General features: G+C 40.4%; 1 protein-coding gene across 1 annotated transcript in view; it reads left to right on the forward strand.

Annotated features, from left to right (window-relative positions):
- The window catches only part of LOC135091486 (formimidoyltransferase-cyclodeaminase-like), a 29,280-nt gene continuing 14,567 nt past the window's right edge, over positions 1–14,713 (forward strand). Inside the window, exons 1-3 of the mRNA XM_063989171.1 lie at positions 1–222; positions 7,600–7,783; positions 13,651–13,868. Of these exons, the coding sequence (XP_063845241.1) occupies positions 169–222; positions 7,600–7,783; positions 13,651–13,868 (456 nt within the window). The 5' untranslated portion in view covers positions 1–168. The remainder of the gene's footprint in view (positions 223–7,599; positions 7,784–13,650; positions 13,869–14,713) is intronic.

Consider the following 14,713-nt stretch of genomic DNA (forward strand, 5'->3'; position numbering starts at 1 on the left):
AGCGGGGAATGGTTAGTCTCAGTCAGTCAGCGCTCCTCTCCTCTTCGCTTCACTCAGTAACATTCAGTGTGCTGCAGGACGTTGTGTGAGTAACACGTGCGTGTTCTGCCTCTCTCCACCCCTGTCACGACTTTGCCGTTCCCGCTGCCTGTTGAAGTTCCGTGCACCATGACCAAAATTGTGGAATGTGTTCCAAACTTCTCTGAAGGAAGGGACAAAGCGGTGAGTTTCGTGTCGGTTTGAGAAGTTATGTCAGATTTTTGGGAGTTTAGTTTCGAATTGTGTGTGTGTGTGTGTGTGTGTGTGTGACTTGTGCTGATCTCGCATGGCTTAAAGGACATCATGTTGTGACCTGCTTTCGTTGTTAGAGAAGAAATAGATGGAGAAAAGACGATCTGTTAGATTTGGGAGTCTGTGATTATGTTTTCTTCCCCAACTTTACAGGAAAATAAGAAAAAAAGTTAGATTACGTAAGATTCTGTTTGACGTAGTTACGTTTCCTCCCAACATTACTGGAAATACAAGGAAGAAGAAAGGTGCATTATGTGATATTTGGTACAGATTTTAAGTTAAGCGGTTAAAAGACGGTACTATTTCCTGTGACAATCTGTAAGATAAACGCAGACAGACGGGCAAAAGAACACACTATTTCTCAGATTGTTAGATAGATAGATAGTCAAACTAAAGATGATACTACCAATATTCTTTGGCAATTAATAAAAGACGAATAAACAGAGGTTGAGAACTATGGAAAGAACGAAACCACCTCTTTTGACAGTAAGTAAAGTAAACAAACGAACACACACACACACACACACACACACACACACACACACACACACACACACACACACACACACACACAGAGAGAGAGAGAGAGAGAGAGAGAGAGAGAGAGAGAGAGAGAGAGAGAGAGAGAGAGAGAGAGAGAGAGAGTTAAAAGATGAGATGTATTCTTCGCTTTCCTCCAACAATCAGTAAAATAAACACTTTTAGACAGGCTGAGGGCAATGATTAGACATAATTTATTCAGACAGTTAGTCAGAAATAAGACGCAGATATTTAAAAGATTACTTCAGTTCCTCAGACATACATTTAGACAAACAAGCAGAAGACTGTATCATTCGATTTAACCAAGCATAATTTCACATACTATAACACAATCAAATCTAATCAAACTTAACTGAACGTAACATAACGTTATCTAATCCAGCCCAATGTGACAACCTAACGACGTAACCTAATCCCACCTAAACTAACCTAATTCCAAACAGCCGCTAACTGAGACAGGCACAACTTTGATTTCTTGTATGAGTGCCGAGTTCTGTGGTGTGGTATGGTATGCTGTTTCGTGATGTGATGTGATGTGGTATGGTGTGGTGTGGTGTGTTGTTCTATAGTATGGTGTGGTGAGCTGTGTTGTTCTATGCTATGTTGTGTTGTTCTGTGGTGTGGTGCGCTGTGGTGTGTTGTTTTGTGGTGTCGTGTGCTGAGGGAAGGGTTAGTGTGTTCGTGACGGCCAGCGCACTGTCCTTCCTCCTTCCACCTTCTACCTTCCTCCTTCCAACCTTCCATCATGCATGACTGGTAGTAATCTTGTTCGGCTTTCCAAGAACAATCTGAGCACGGAGGCAGCGTAGACATAAAAAAGTGTTACTGTGATTTTATTTATGTTACCTTGAAACACTTAAACTTTCGTGGTGGTAATTAAGTAACTTTTACTATCTACTTTTTGGTTTATTTATTAATGGTGTGGTGTACTTGTGTTAAATGTAAAGAGAAAAAAAAAGTGTTGTTCTTACTTTATAATTACATGACCTTGTTTGTAACTCGTCAGTTTTTTTTTTTTGTGGTGGTGATATATGTAAACTTTTTTAATGTACTTTTTTTTCATCAACGTTTCAGTGGTGTAGTGTACTTAAAGTTGGCGTGTAAAAAAGTTATGTTACTCTGACTTTCTTTGTTCCTTTGAACTTTGGGGTGTTGATGAAGTTTCTTTTTTTCAGGTTTATTGTAATGTGTGTACTTAAGTTTAGAGTATTAAATATGTAGGAAAGAAAAAAAAATGTTATTCTACTTATTTTATTGATGTTGGGTTGAAATACTTAAACTTTGGCTTTGTTAAGTACTGCATTTTAACCTTGACGTGATTAAGTAATTTTAAAATTCCCAGCACAGACTTTACCTTGGAGGATAAAGAAAGGTGTGCTACACTTTTTATTACTTTACTGTGAAATGCTCAAAATTTGGGATGATTAAGAAGAAGAAGAAGAAGAAAAAGAAGAAGAAGAAGAAGAAGAAGAAGAAGAAGAGAGAGAGAGAGAGAGAGAGAGAGAGAGAGAGAGAGAGAGAGAGAGAGAGAGAGAGAGAGAGTAGGAGGAAAAGGTAGAGGAGGAAAATAAAGCAAAAAGAAAGGAAAAGGAATAGGAGGTGGAGGAAGAAGAAAGAAGAACAAGGAGGATTAGCATAAGAACAAGAAGAGCAAACACAATTAGAATAAGAACAGGAAGAACAAGTAGGAGAATAAGAACAAGAACAAGAAGTAGAACAGGAAGAGCAATGATAATAAAAACAATAACAATGAAAGAAAGATGAGGTGGGAGTTAACACGCTTACACAAAAGAAGAGAAAGATAAAAGCAAAGGAAAAGAAATAATAGTAACTTGCCTTCTAACTACACAAAGTTTATTTACGTGTTGATGTCACGTGCCTGGCTTTATCAGTGCACGCCTCACGTACTGACTCAAGGCAGACACGAGCTTAGGGTGGCTTAGGTGATGATAAAGAGAGGCAGGAGGAATTGTTTAGACATGGCGTGTTCATGTATGGTTATGGTTGTTGTTGTTGTTGTTGTTGTTGTTGTTGTTGTTGTTGTTGTTGCTGTTGTTGTTGTTGTGGTGGTGGTGGTGGTGGTGGTGTATAAATGTTGTTATTATTGTTGTTGGTAGTGGTGGTGGTGGCGTTGGTGGTGGTGTTGGTAGTAGTGGTTGTGTTATAAGTAGTGGCAGTGATGTTAGTGGCAGTGGTAGTGTTAATAGTAAGAAGCGGTGGTGGTAAATTCATCTTGAAAAAAAAATAAAGATAATAATAACAATAATAACAATGATACCGGCCCGAACAATATAATAAACCACTAAAAAAAAGTCTTAGAAGCATCAAGAAGTTCATGAACAACAACACCAGAGGCACAAAATAATAATGATCCGTAAAAGGCAACAGGAAATTGCACGAAAAAAAAAAAAAAAGAAACCGGTTCATAAGATCTGAAAACAAACGAGGGACGGAAGTCAGTAAAAGAAATAAAACAGAAAAAAAGAGAGAGAAAAAAAAAAAAAAACAGGAGGAGAAGATGGAAGAAGAGAAAAGGAGGAGGAGGAGGAGGAGGAGGAAAGATAACACCAAGAGCATTGTACATTTTGACACAGACGTATAATTTTCAGAATGCATTCCTTGAGTCCTTGTATTTTTTTGACACTAACAAGTAACTGGGAGATATATTTATACGCAAATAAAGAAAAAAAAAAAATAAGACATGTATTTTGGCACTAATAAGTAATTTTAAGAAAGCATGACTAGCGCTTTAATATATTATATCAACATAAATAGACAGTTTTCACGTCACACCTTTGGGGTAAACACTGCAGCACGTCACATTTGCAGGAATTGCTCACTTTCACAAAAGCAAAAAAATTAACAAGAAAGCAGACGTCCGCATCACAAGATCATGACCTTTCTCACTAAATGCATGACTCTCCTCCCTTTCTCTTCAGTTCCACACTCCCCGGAAAAAAAATATATATATAAGATAAGTAAATAAACAAAAAAAAAATAAAGATAATAAAAATGTAGATAAACAAATAAGTAAATAAATAACATAACTAAATAATAATAGATGAATAATTGAATGAATAAATAAACAAATAAAATAGCCAGAAATATAAATGTAAAAAGATAAAAACAATAAAGAAAACAAAGACAGTAATTTTCGAAGTAATATACATGTATAAATCAGTAGGGTAGTTTGTTAAGATGAACAAGATTTACGAATTTCATGTGCAATTTTCAAAAGCCAGACATGCGTGAGCCCAACCATGACCCGCGGAGGTGAGAGAACCGTTTTCAGAATATTATAACATTAGCAAGACAGTCAAGACAGTTATACATAATGTTTAAGAATTAGATGTCAGATATTATACCAAGACGCAGACATTCTCCTCATTTAGTGTTCAAGTGAAAAAAAAGTATAACAATGCTGAAGTATCATAAGTAACAGGTAGACAGTATACGTAACATTTCCGAATTACATGTCAAATTCCTTATCAAAATGCAAAGTTTCGTGAAGTGTCAGAGTAGAGAGCTGATTATTCTAAAATATTATAAACAACAAGGTAGTTACTCATAAAATATCTACGAATTGTTTGTTTAATTTCTTACCAAAGCACAGACATTTAATTCAATTCGTTTAATATTGAGGTAAAAAAAAAAACTAACAATTCTAGAGTACTATACGCAACAGCAAGGTAGATATTAAGATAGACATACTGAATGTTTATTATAGCTGTGCATATTATCTATGGATTAGTGGTAAAATTTCTCACAAAGCTAACTTTCACTTTAGTTCGTATAGAGTAGAAGTAGAAAGCTAACAATTCAAAAGCATAAGCAAGAGCAAGATAGTTAAGATACCAATACCACATGTTTACGAATCACGTTTCTAATTTCCTAACAAAAAAAAAAAAAAACAGTAACACCAAGATAGTTAAGATACCAATACCATATGTTTACGGATCACATGTCAAGTTTCCTAACAAAACTTACTTTTAATTTCACTTGCTTAATACTGAAATAAGAAACTAACAGCCCTAAAATATAAACAACAGCAAGGGAGTCAGATAAGAAAGCAATACCTAATATTTACCAACTACTTTCTAGCGACCAGAAACCCAGACGTGCGTGGCGCCATTCATGACTCGTGCAAGTAACACAACCATTATCTAAACCCGAGGCACAAATCACGGAGTAGCCACACACGCTTCTCACGAGTTTCCCCTCTCGCCTCACGCCAAAAATTAAACCCTCTCGATACCCCCCTAACCTGTCCTGACCTCCTTCACCCTCTCGACACCCGCCCCCCCAACCTGTCCTGACCTCCTTCATGCCTTAAAGCACGCCTGCCTCAATATGACCTGCTGACCTGCTTCACTCATCTGTTTTTAAAGGTACAAAGTCTGTTGTGATTTGTTTCTCACTTGTGTTCCTTTGTACTTGATTCAGGGCGGAGGGGACGCGTCACGTAGGGCAGGTCAGGTAGCACAGGTGACTTGGCAAAACAAGGTAATGGTAGTGACTGAAAAATTATAGTGATTGGGGTAGTGGTAGTAGCGGTGGTGGTGATGGTGTTGGTGGTGGTGGTGTTGCTGGTGGTGGTAGTGGTGGTGGTGGTGGTGGTGGTATAGCAGTGGAAGAGAGTAGTAGTAGTCGTAGTAGTGGTAATTGTAGTAGTAGCAGTAATAGTAGTAGTAGCTGTAGTAGTAGTAGTAGTAGTAGTAATAGTAGTAGTAGTAGTATTGGTAGTATGATGATGATAACGATAAAGAGAAAGAAAATAATAAAGCATTCTTAAAAATATAAATACATACCTACAGAGATGTATTCACACACACACACACACACACACGCACACACACGCACACACACACACACACACACACACACACACACACACACACACACACACACACACACACACACACACACACACACACACACACACACACACAATAACCTCCAATAAAGAAAGAAAAAGAAAGACGAGACACACAACTTTAAACAAGAGCAAGAAAGTGTTACGTTTACGTGCACTTGGTCAAGAGATCATGTACGTGTGTGTGTGTGTGTGTGTGTGTGTGTGTGTATGTGTGTACCTAAGTGCGGCGACCTCCAAACAGCGGTCACGTGACTATGTGCACCTGAGTGTCACGCTTGTGGTGGTGGTGGTGGTCGTAGTGGTGGTAGTGGTGGTGGTGGTGATGGTGTTGGTGGTAGTGGTCGGTGGTGATGGTGATAGCAGTGAAAAAAGTCAGTGGTAGTCACTATATGTTTCAAAGTTTTTTTCTTATGTAGTAGTGTTGGTGGTGGTGGTGGTGGTGTTACTGATGGTTAGTAGTAGTAGTAGTAGTAGTAGTAGTAGTAGTAGTAGTAGTAGTAGTAGTAGTAATAGTAGTAGTAGTGGTAGTAGTAGTAGTGGTAGCAGTAATAGAAGCTGTAGTGTTAAGAGTGATAAATGAAGAATTAGCCAAAAAAGAAAGAAAGAAAAAAAAAAAAGAAAAACGTAATGATCAAGAATATAAGATCGACTGAAGGAGACGTCAACAAACACACACCCAGCAAGTCCCATGTTGGAATCCCCAGCAGTGTGGAGACGGATGGGCCTTGTGTCACCTCCCGCTGCAGTCCTTGCTTCCCCCGGCAGAGGGTGCAGCACGCAGGCCGAGGAGCTGCGATGGTGCTCGTCATTTTGGATATTCTTTTTGGACACCTCTCTTATAGGACTTACATCTTTCTTCTTCTTTTTTATATATAGATTTCTTTTCTTTTCCTTTCTTTCTTTATTAATTAATTTACTTACTTATTTATTCACTATTTTTTCGCCCTCTTTTTGTTGCCCTTAACCAGAACCCTCTTACATAACATAACAAAACAATACAAAACAGAAGTCACAAGAATAAAAGCCTGACACTATTATCTCTCTCTCTCTCTCTCTCTCTCTCTCTCTCTCTCTCTCTCTCTCTCTCTCTCTCTCTGTCTCTCTCTCTCTCTCTCACTCTCTGTGTGTGCGTGCTCCAGGAAACCAGAGGCAGTCTACACCACACCCTTGTTTATCCTCTCGGGGTTGTCCTGAGGTTTGCCCTGGGGTGGGGTGATGTGGAAAAAAGTAAATAAGGATAATGAACGGCCGTACAAGGCAACAGGAAATGGTACAAAAAAGAGAAAGAATGAAGGACAAGTTTATAAGATTTAAAGACCAAAGGTAAATAAGCGGAAGTCTGAGAAAAAATAAAAATAATGAGTAGTAAGAGATAGACACAAAAGAAGCAGAAGAAGAGGAGGAGGAAGAGAACGATGACGACGACGAAGAAAGCAAAGAAAAAATGAGAAAAAAGTAAAAAAAAAAGATGAGGAGGAACAGAAGAGTGAATGACAATAATAAAAATGATAATGATAAGAAAAAAAAAAAGACAAAACAAGAGACAAACAATAACAAAATCTATATCCTCACTTTCATGAAATCTCCTCTTCCTTTTCCTCCTCCTCCTTCCCACCTTTTTTTTGCTCCTCCTCGTCATTCACTCCTCCTCTTTTATTTTCTTGTTTCTTTCTCATTAGATTTTTCTTCATTAACTTCTTCCTCATCTTTACTGTCATCCTACACGGATACCAGACTGCCTTCACTATATTTGTCACTACTGTCTTAACTGCCATCGTTCCTTCACCTCTACTCCTCCTTTATTTCCTTCACCGCCTCCTTCACTCCCTCCTTCACCGCCTCCTTCACCTTCTTTATCGCCTCTTTCACCGCCTCCTTCGTCTCTCCGTCAGGTGATCGAGGCCATAGCCGGGGCGGTGCGGGCGTGTCATGGCGTCAAGCTGCTGGATGTGGATCCCGGCGCCTCCACTAACCGCACCGTGTACACCTTCGTGGGCGGGCCAGACGAGGTGGTGGAGGCTGCCCTTGCCGCTGCCAGGGTCGCCTTCGCCAGGATTGACATGACCAAGCATAAGGGTGAGGGCTTGTCTCCTTGTTTTATTGTTGTTGTTGTTGTTGTTGTTGTTGTTGTTGTTGTTCACTTTCTGTGAGTGACGGCGTCTTGCAGCTTTCCTTATTTCCTTGTGTTATGTTCTTGTTCTTCTTGTTCTTCTCCATACAGGACTGCCATGTGTAGCCTTAATGGCTTCTTACGGCTTCACCTATCTTATGTTCTTGTTCTTGTTCTTGCTCTTGCTCTCCTCTTTCTTTTTACAGGGATTGCTACGTGCAGGACTAATAGCTTCCTGCAGCTCCCATTATCATCCAATGTTATGCCTTTCTTCTTCTTCTTCTTCTTCTTTATTCTCGTTACTTTTGCACGTCTTAATTTTTGTTTCTCCTCCTCCTCCTCCTTCTCCTCCTTCTCCTCCTCCTACAGAGCAGAGTGGCGCAGTGGAAGCGTGCTGGGCCCATAACCCAGAGGTCCGTAGATCGAAACTACGCTCTGCTAACTGGTGTATTTTTCGATTTCAACGTAACTGTTACCTTGTGAGGAAATGCGTTGAACTCTCACTCAGGACACGGCTTATACAACAACTTGTTGGAAAGTTGTCTAAAGCAACACGATAGGCGACAATACTCGTATATTAGATCTTGTTCTTTCAACAAACTGCGATTTCATAACTAACATCACCAATGATCTCGAATTTAGCACTAGCAACCACAAGATTGTCTCTTTTAACATCAACCTTCAGGTATACAAAGACATTGTTAGCGACGAGCAAATTTACATGTACAAAGCAGGTGACTATGAGCGACTCAGGACAGTCCTAGCTGACAGACTGAAGCGCAGAACTACACGGAGGCAACATAGAGGAATCATGGGCTAAATTTGTTTACATGTTTACATGTTTAGATACATGTTAGATAATGCCATGAAGTCCTGCATTCCAGTGTGCAAAACAACAAACCCAATTGGTGAAATAACCACAGTGAGTCACGACTGGCACAGAAAAATCGTGCCTACCGTAAATACTTGTTAACCCCAAAACGAAAGCGATAAAACTGAGTATGATAGACTTGGTGCGGAGCAAAGAAGCTCATTAAACAGAGTAAGAAGAACTTTGGAAATATTTATTGCAATCGTCACTAAATGCAACTCCAAGGGATTTTACACTTAACGTGCGGAACAAAAAATTTCTCACATCACGCATAAGCACGATCCGCCTTTGTACCGGTAATCTTGCCATCGAGGAGATCCAGATCACTGACGCACTAAATGATTACTTTGTCTCAATTTTTACAGCAGAAAACGCTCACAAAATGCCCGAACCGACCTCTGTGCTTCGTAACTGATTGCGACTCTCTTTAAGACGAAATAATTAAAGTAATTAACAAAATGAAAACTAACAAAACCCTCGGACCAGATTGTATTGTACCACGCGTCTTGAAAGAAACTAAATTTCAAATTTGCACACCTCTTCCAATGCTTTTCACCAAATCACTGAGCTCCGGTAAGTTTCCCAGCGACTGGAAGTTAGCTAACTTTACCCCTATACTTAAGAGAGGCGATATAACACTCCCAAGTAACTACAGACCCATCAGCCTCACATCAGTAGTGTGTAAATTAATGGAGACCGTAATACGTGATAAGTTACTGAATTTTTTATAAGTAAATAATTTAATCAAGGATTATCAACTCAATTTTCGAAATAGACGCTACTGTTTAAATAACTTGCTCGACTTTTTTTTAATGTTTTTGGCATGCATGACGAGACAAAAGAAGTAAACTTTCAAAAAGAGTTCGACAATGTTCCCATAAGCGGTTACTAAGTAAATTAAAGTTACAAGATATAGACGGCAAAATTCTTAAATGGCTCGAAGACTGGATCTCTGAGAGAAAGCAACGCGTCGTTATTGATGGTAAATCCTCAAGCTGGCGAGATGTTTTAACTCGGTTCTGTTCTTTTCCTTACTACGTTGATGATACGGATGTAGAAGCCCCGAGTGTATTTGCATTTGAAAGAAGATTGGATCAATATTGGAGACATCAAGAGGTGAAATTTAATTATGAATCTGCGCTGTCACTCTCGCCGCACGCCAACCAACGACTATATCAAAAAATACAAGATCTGGACATATAGGCTTAACAACCTACGCCCAGTATTCACCTAAGTAAACCTAACTAAGTAAGGATGAGGGGCTCACCTGTAAATGATCTAAGTTAGCTGACGACACTAAAATAACGAATAAAGTAACTACTACAGAAACAAAAGGAAATTACAATCTGACCTCGACAGCTTATTCACTTATCCACTTGGTTAGACAAGTGGCAGATGAGTTTCGATGTTGATAAATGTATAGTTACTCAATGAACGGCTGCGAGTTTCTCAAAGTTAACAAAGAGAAAGATTTAGGAGTAACGGTTACCCCAGACTTCAAATCAAGTAAACATTGTTCAGAAGTCGTCAAGACAGCGGATAAATTGATTTGGTTTATTGGGATGACCTTTGAATTCAAGTGAGAAAGAGTAATTCTCACTTTGTTTTAGGCACTTGTCCGACCTCACCTTATATACTGCGCTCAGTTCTGGTCACCCTGTTATAAAAAAAAAAGATATAAGCAAGCGGGAGAGAGTACAAAGAAAAGTTACCAAGATGATCCCAAGACTACGAAACAAACCATACGAGGAGTGTTTGCGGGAGCTCAACTTGTTCAGTTTAGAGAAGCGTAGGATGCGAGGGATTTAATAAAGCTACTCAGAATGTTTCCCGGTTTTGATAACGTTAGCATTCACAACTATGTTATTATTGACCGATCTAACACCACTCGTAATAATGGCTATAAGATCACAGGTAAACGATTTAGGTCAGACGAAGATAAATACTTTTTCTGTTATAGAATCGTTAATATCTGGAACTCTCTCTCGGCACAGGTAGTAAATAGTAACACGGTAGAAACTTATAAGCATAGATTAGACAAACACCTCGCATCTGTCCCTCGTATAACGTACTTCGCTCCTACATGTTTTTTTTTTTCTTTATCTTTTTATATAGTATTAGGTAGAGTAACATGTCTCTTTTTCAGCCTTTCCAATCATACTCTACGACTGTTTCTCCATGTTGCATGGTGTTCCTTCCCTGACCTTTGGTGTCCTTTTACCTCTTCCTCATAGAATCTGTAGTGGTAGTATAGTCACAGAGACAGCCTCGTTGGGTCCATTAGGGCTGTTGCTGTCTGTCCTTCCCTTTGTATTCCTTAGTATTCCTCCTCCTCCTCCTCTTTGTCATCACCATCATCTGTCCGTATTTTTGTAACTTTATTCTATTGTTCCTTTTTCTCCTTAATTCCGTTTTCTCTTTCCTCCTCCTCCTCCTTTGTTTCTTGTTGTTGTTCTTGTTCTTCTTGCTCTTCTTCTTCCTTGGGGGTGTTGTGTACCCTGTCACTACTGTCTCCATCCCTCCTCTTCCTCCTCCTCCTCCTCCTAATTATTCAACCTTTTTTTGCACTTCCTTTTCCCAAATTTGTCTGGCTTTTTTATGCGGGTCCCCTCACCTCTTATTATTCTTTATCTCCTCCTTTCTTTGTCCTCCTCATACTCCCTTAGTGTTTCAGAGATCCTCTTCTTCTTTCTCCTCCTCCTCGTCTTTCTCCTCCTCCTCCTCCTCCTCCTCCTCCTCCTCCTCCTCCTCCTCCTCCTCCTCCTCCTCTTCTTCTTCTTCTTCTTCTTCTTCTTCTTCTTCTTCTTCTTCTTCTTCTTCATCTTCAGAATGGTGGAATGTGAGAAGCCTTCTGCTGTGCTGTCCCGTCTGTTTACAAGTAGTTAATAACTTAGTAGTAGTATCCAAACGGCCATGAAAGGATTTAAATGTCTGATGCTGTTTGACTATCCTCCTCCTTATCCTCCTCCTCCTCCTCCTCTTCCTCATCCTGATTCTACAACTAGTGTGCCGTGTCCTCGCCTCAGCAACAGGCCACACACACACACACACACACACACACACACACACACACACACACACACACACACACACACACACACACACGCTGCGGGGGGTGGGGGTTGGGGGGATAGGGGGTGTCTAGGAATGTTGTCTAAACCCGCACAAAAAGATGTCGCCGCGTGGAGCACCCCGCCCCGCTAATAAGACGCCTCTGTTATGCTTGGTCGTGTTAGTCTATTGCTAATGTTGATGTACAGCGGCTCGCATTTGAACCGCTCTGCTCTCACACTACGACTGTTTTCAAAGGCGACAGAGATTATCAGACGGGTCCTCAAGAGTGTTTATCTAGTTAATAATGTATATATATAGTTAATCTGTCATTAAAACACCCTTAAAAACGCTATGCTCTCTTGACACGGCTGTTTTTAAGAGCGACATAGATTATCAAGCGGGTTCTCAAGAGTGTTTATCCAGTTAATAATGCAGATATATTGTTAATCATTAGAACCATTAAAATGCTCTTAAAAAACGCTTTGCTCTTTCACTACGACTGTATACAAAGGCCAGAGAGATTATCGGTCGGATTCTAGAGTCTTTTTACTATCATTGATGTAGAAATCTCCTTAATTAATGACTTGAATCACATAAACATCCTTAAAAACCCGTGTCACTTCAACTAGAGCCTTTTGAATGTAGTGGAGGTGAGGCACAAAAGTACTTCAGAATATGGTCCAATGAATTGCTCCTTGCCACTTTAACTGTTGCCAAAGTTCGAGTCGCTACTGGAGTATATAATATATTGTCATATTTTAGTGTCTGTGTTCAGTCCAGTCTTCTTATACCTTTGTGTTTACTGTTCATCGTCTTCGACTTTATTAGCTATATCCTTGCCTCTACTGTTTTTATTTTTTTCATAGTTTTCTACTTTTCCTACTTATATTGTTAATTCGGGTATATCTTCTCACCTGAGAACACACACACACACACACACACACACACACACACACACACACACACACACACACACACACATACACACAAACACACACACACACACACACAATTAAGGTGGATGGCGGAAGACCACGGAGATAAGGCAACACAAGCTCAATCTAAATCAGTGTTGACATACATGATACTCACCTAGATAAACAAAAAAAAACACACACACACACACACACACACACACACACACACACACACACACACACACACACACACACACACACAAGAGGAGATAAAGATGTGCATAAGTACAGTTTTTTTTTCTAATAGATTAGTGGAATGCATGTGTGTGTGTGTGTGTGTGTGTAAACAGCATACACAAATTTAATGAAAGCATGATGAATTTGTACTAAGCAACAGAGCATTACGAGCGTGACGCAATCCTATGAAGTGCAAGCATGTTGATGGAAATATATAAATACACAGCCTTTGTCCATTCTGTTCATAAACACATGGACTTTTAACCATTCTTGTTCTTTCTTTCCTCCTCCTTCTCCTCTTTCATTTTCTATCTCTTCTCATCGACTTCCTGCTCTTCTTCGTCTTCTATTTTCCACGTCTTCTGCTTCTTCATTTTCCTTTTTGCAACCTCTTTCTTTCCTAACTCTTTGGCATCCTTCTGATTCTCACCCTTTTCCTCCTCCTCCTCCTCCTCCTCCTATTCTATCAAAAAGTTTCCATTCATACACAGTACCTACCCTTCCCTACCTATTCTACACACACACACACACACACACACACACACACACACACACACACACACACACCTATCCCCCCCCTCACACACACACACACACACACACACCTACCCACTCCCCCACATCCCCCCCCCACACACACACACAAAAAAAAAATAAGGAAAGAAAAAAGTTAACTTCTCCCTATTCCTACCGTACAATCCGACAAAATCCCAACCGAACACACAGTCTTAGCCTCCTTCACACCCTCCCACAGGCTCCCACCCTCGCATGGGCGCCTTGGACGTCTGCCCCTTCATCCCCGTGCGCGGCGTGACTCAGAAGGAGTGCGTGGCCATAGCTGCTACCTTCGGCCGGCGGCTCGCTAAGGAGTTGGGCGTACCTGTCTACCTGTACGGCGCCGCTGCCACTAAGGACTTCCGCACCACACTCCCGCAGATCAGGGCCGGGGAGTACGAGGGCCTGAAGGATAAGGTAAGGGTCTAGGTAAGGGGAAGGAAAGGGAAGGAGTAAGGTATAGGAGTGTGTTTTGGGGTGTTTTTAGGCTCTATTAGGTTTGTTTTTGAGGTAGGTGGTGGTGGTGGTGGTGGTGGTGGTAAGTGGAGGGTAGATAGGGGGTATAGAAGAGGAGGAGGAGGAGAGGAAGGAGGAAGAGGAAATTATCTAAAAGCAAGAACTTCATATCAATGTATACGTGCTTCAAATGATAACACACACACACACACACACACACACACACACACACACACACACACACACACACACACACACACACATTCTCTACTCCGTCCCACCGAATTAAGTAATGAATTTATTGACACGGAAAACAAAAAAAAAGTGAGGCAGGCAGTTCCCAAGTGATACAAAACATAAAGTAATACAAAACAGCAAAAGAATCACTAACGAAAACAACACGTGCCTATCACTCGTCGTAAGCCAGTACTGAAACACGCAGCTCTGAGGGGCCACCAGGATATGCCAAGAACCCTAATGACTTTCAATATATAGAGTTCGTTCCCAGTCGAGATAAGATGAGCTAAACATTTGAGCATACAGTCCTAAGTTGAAATATCCGGACCGCCACAATAGAGGGTTGTTCTTTCTGTGTAACTATATTTCCTACATAATTGTTCTTCTCCTAACCTCTATTTCCCACACAATTGTTCTGTCTATCTCTGTTCCTCACTCAGTTGTTGTTCTGTCAGTTTCCCTCACAGTTCTTGTTCTGTCTATTCCCCCACACAGTTCTTCTATCTACTTCTATTCCCCCACACAGTTGTTCTTCAGTCTATCTCTATTCCCCCCACAGTTGTTCTTCT

Source organism: Scylla paramamosain, chromosome 37 (assembly GCF_035594125.1).
Source record: "Scylla paramamosain isolate STU-SP2022 chromosome 37, ASM3559412v1, whole genome shotgun sequence".
In the NCBI taxonomy this organism is placed as follows: domain Eukaryota; kingdom Metazoa; phylum Arthropoda; class Malacostraca; order Decapoda; family Portunidae; genus Scylla; species Scylla paramamosain.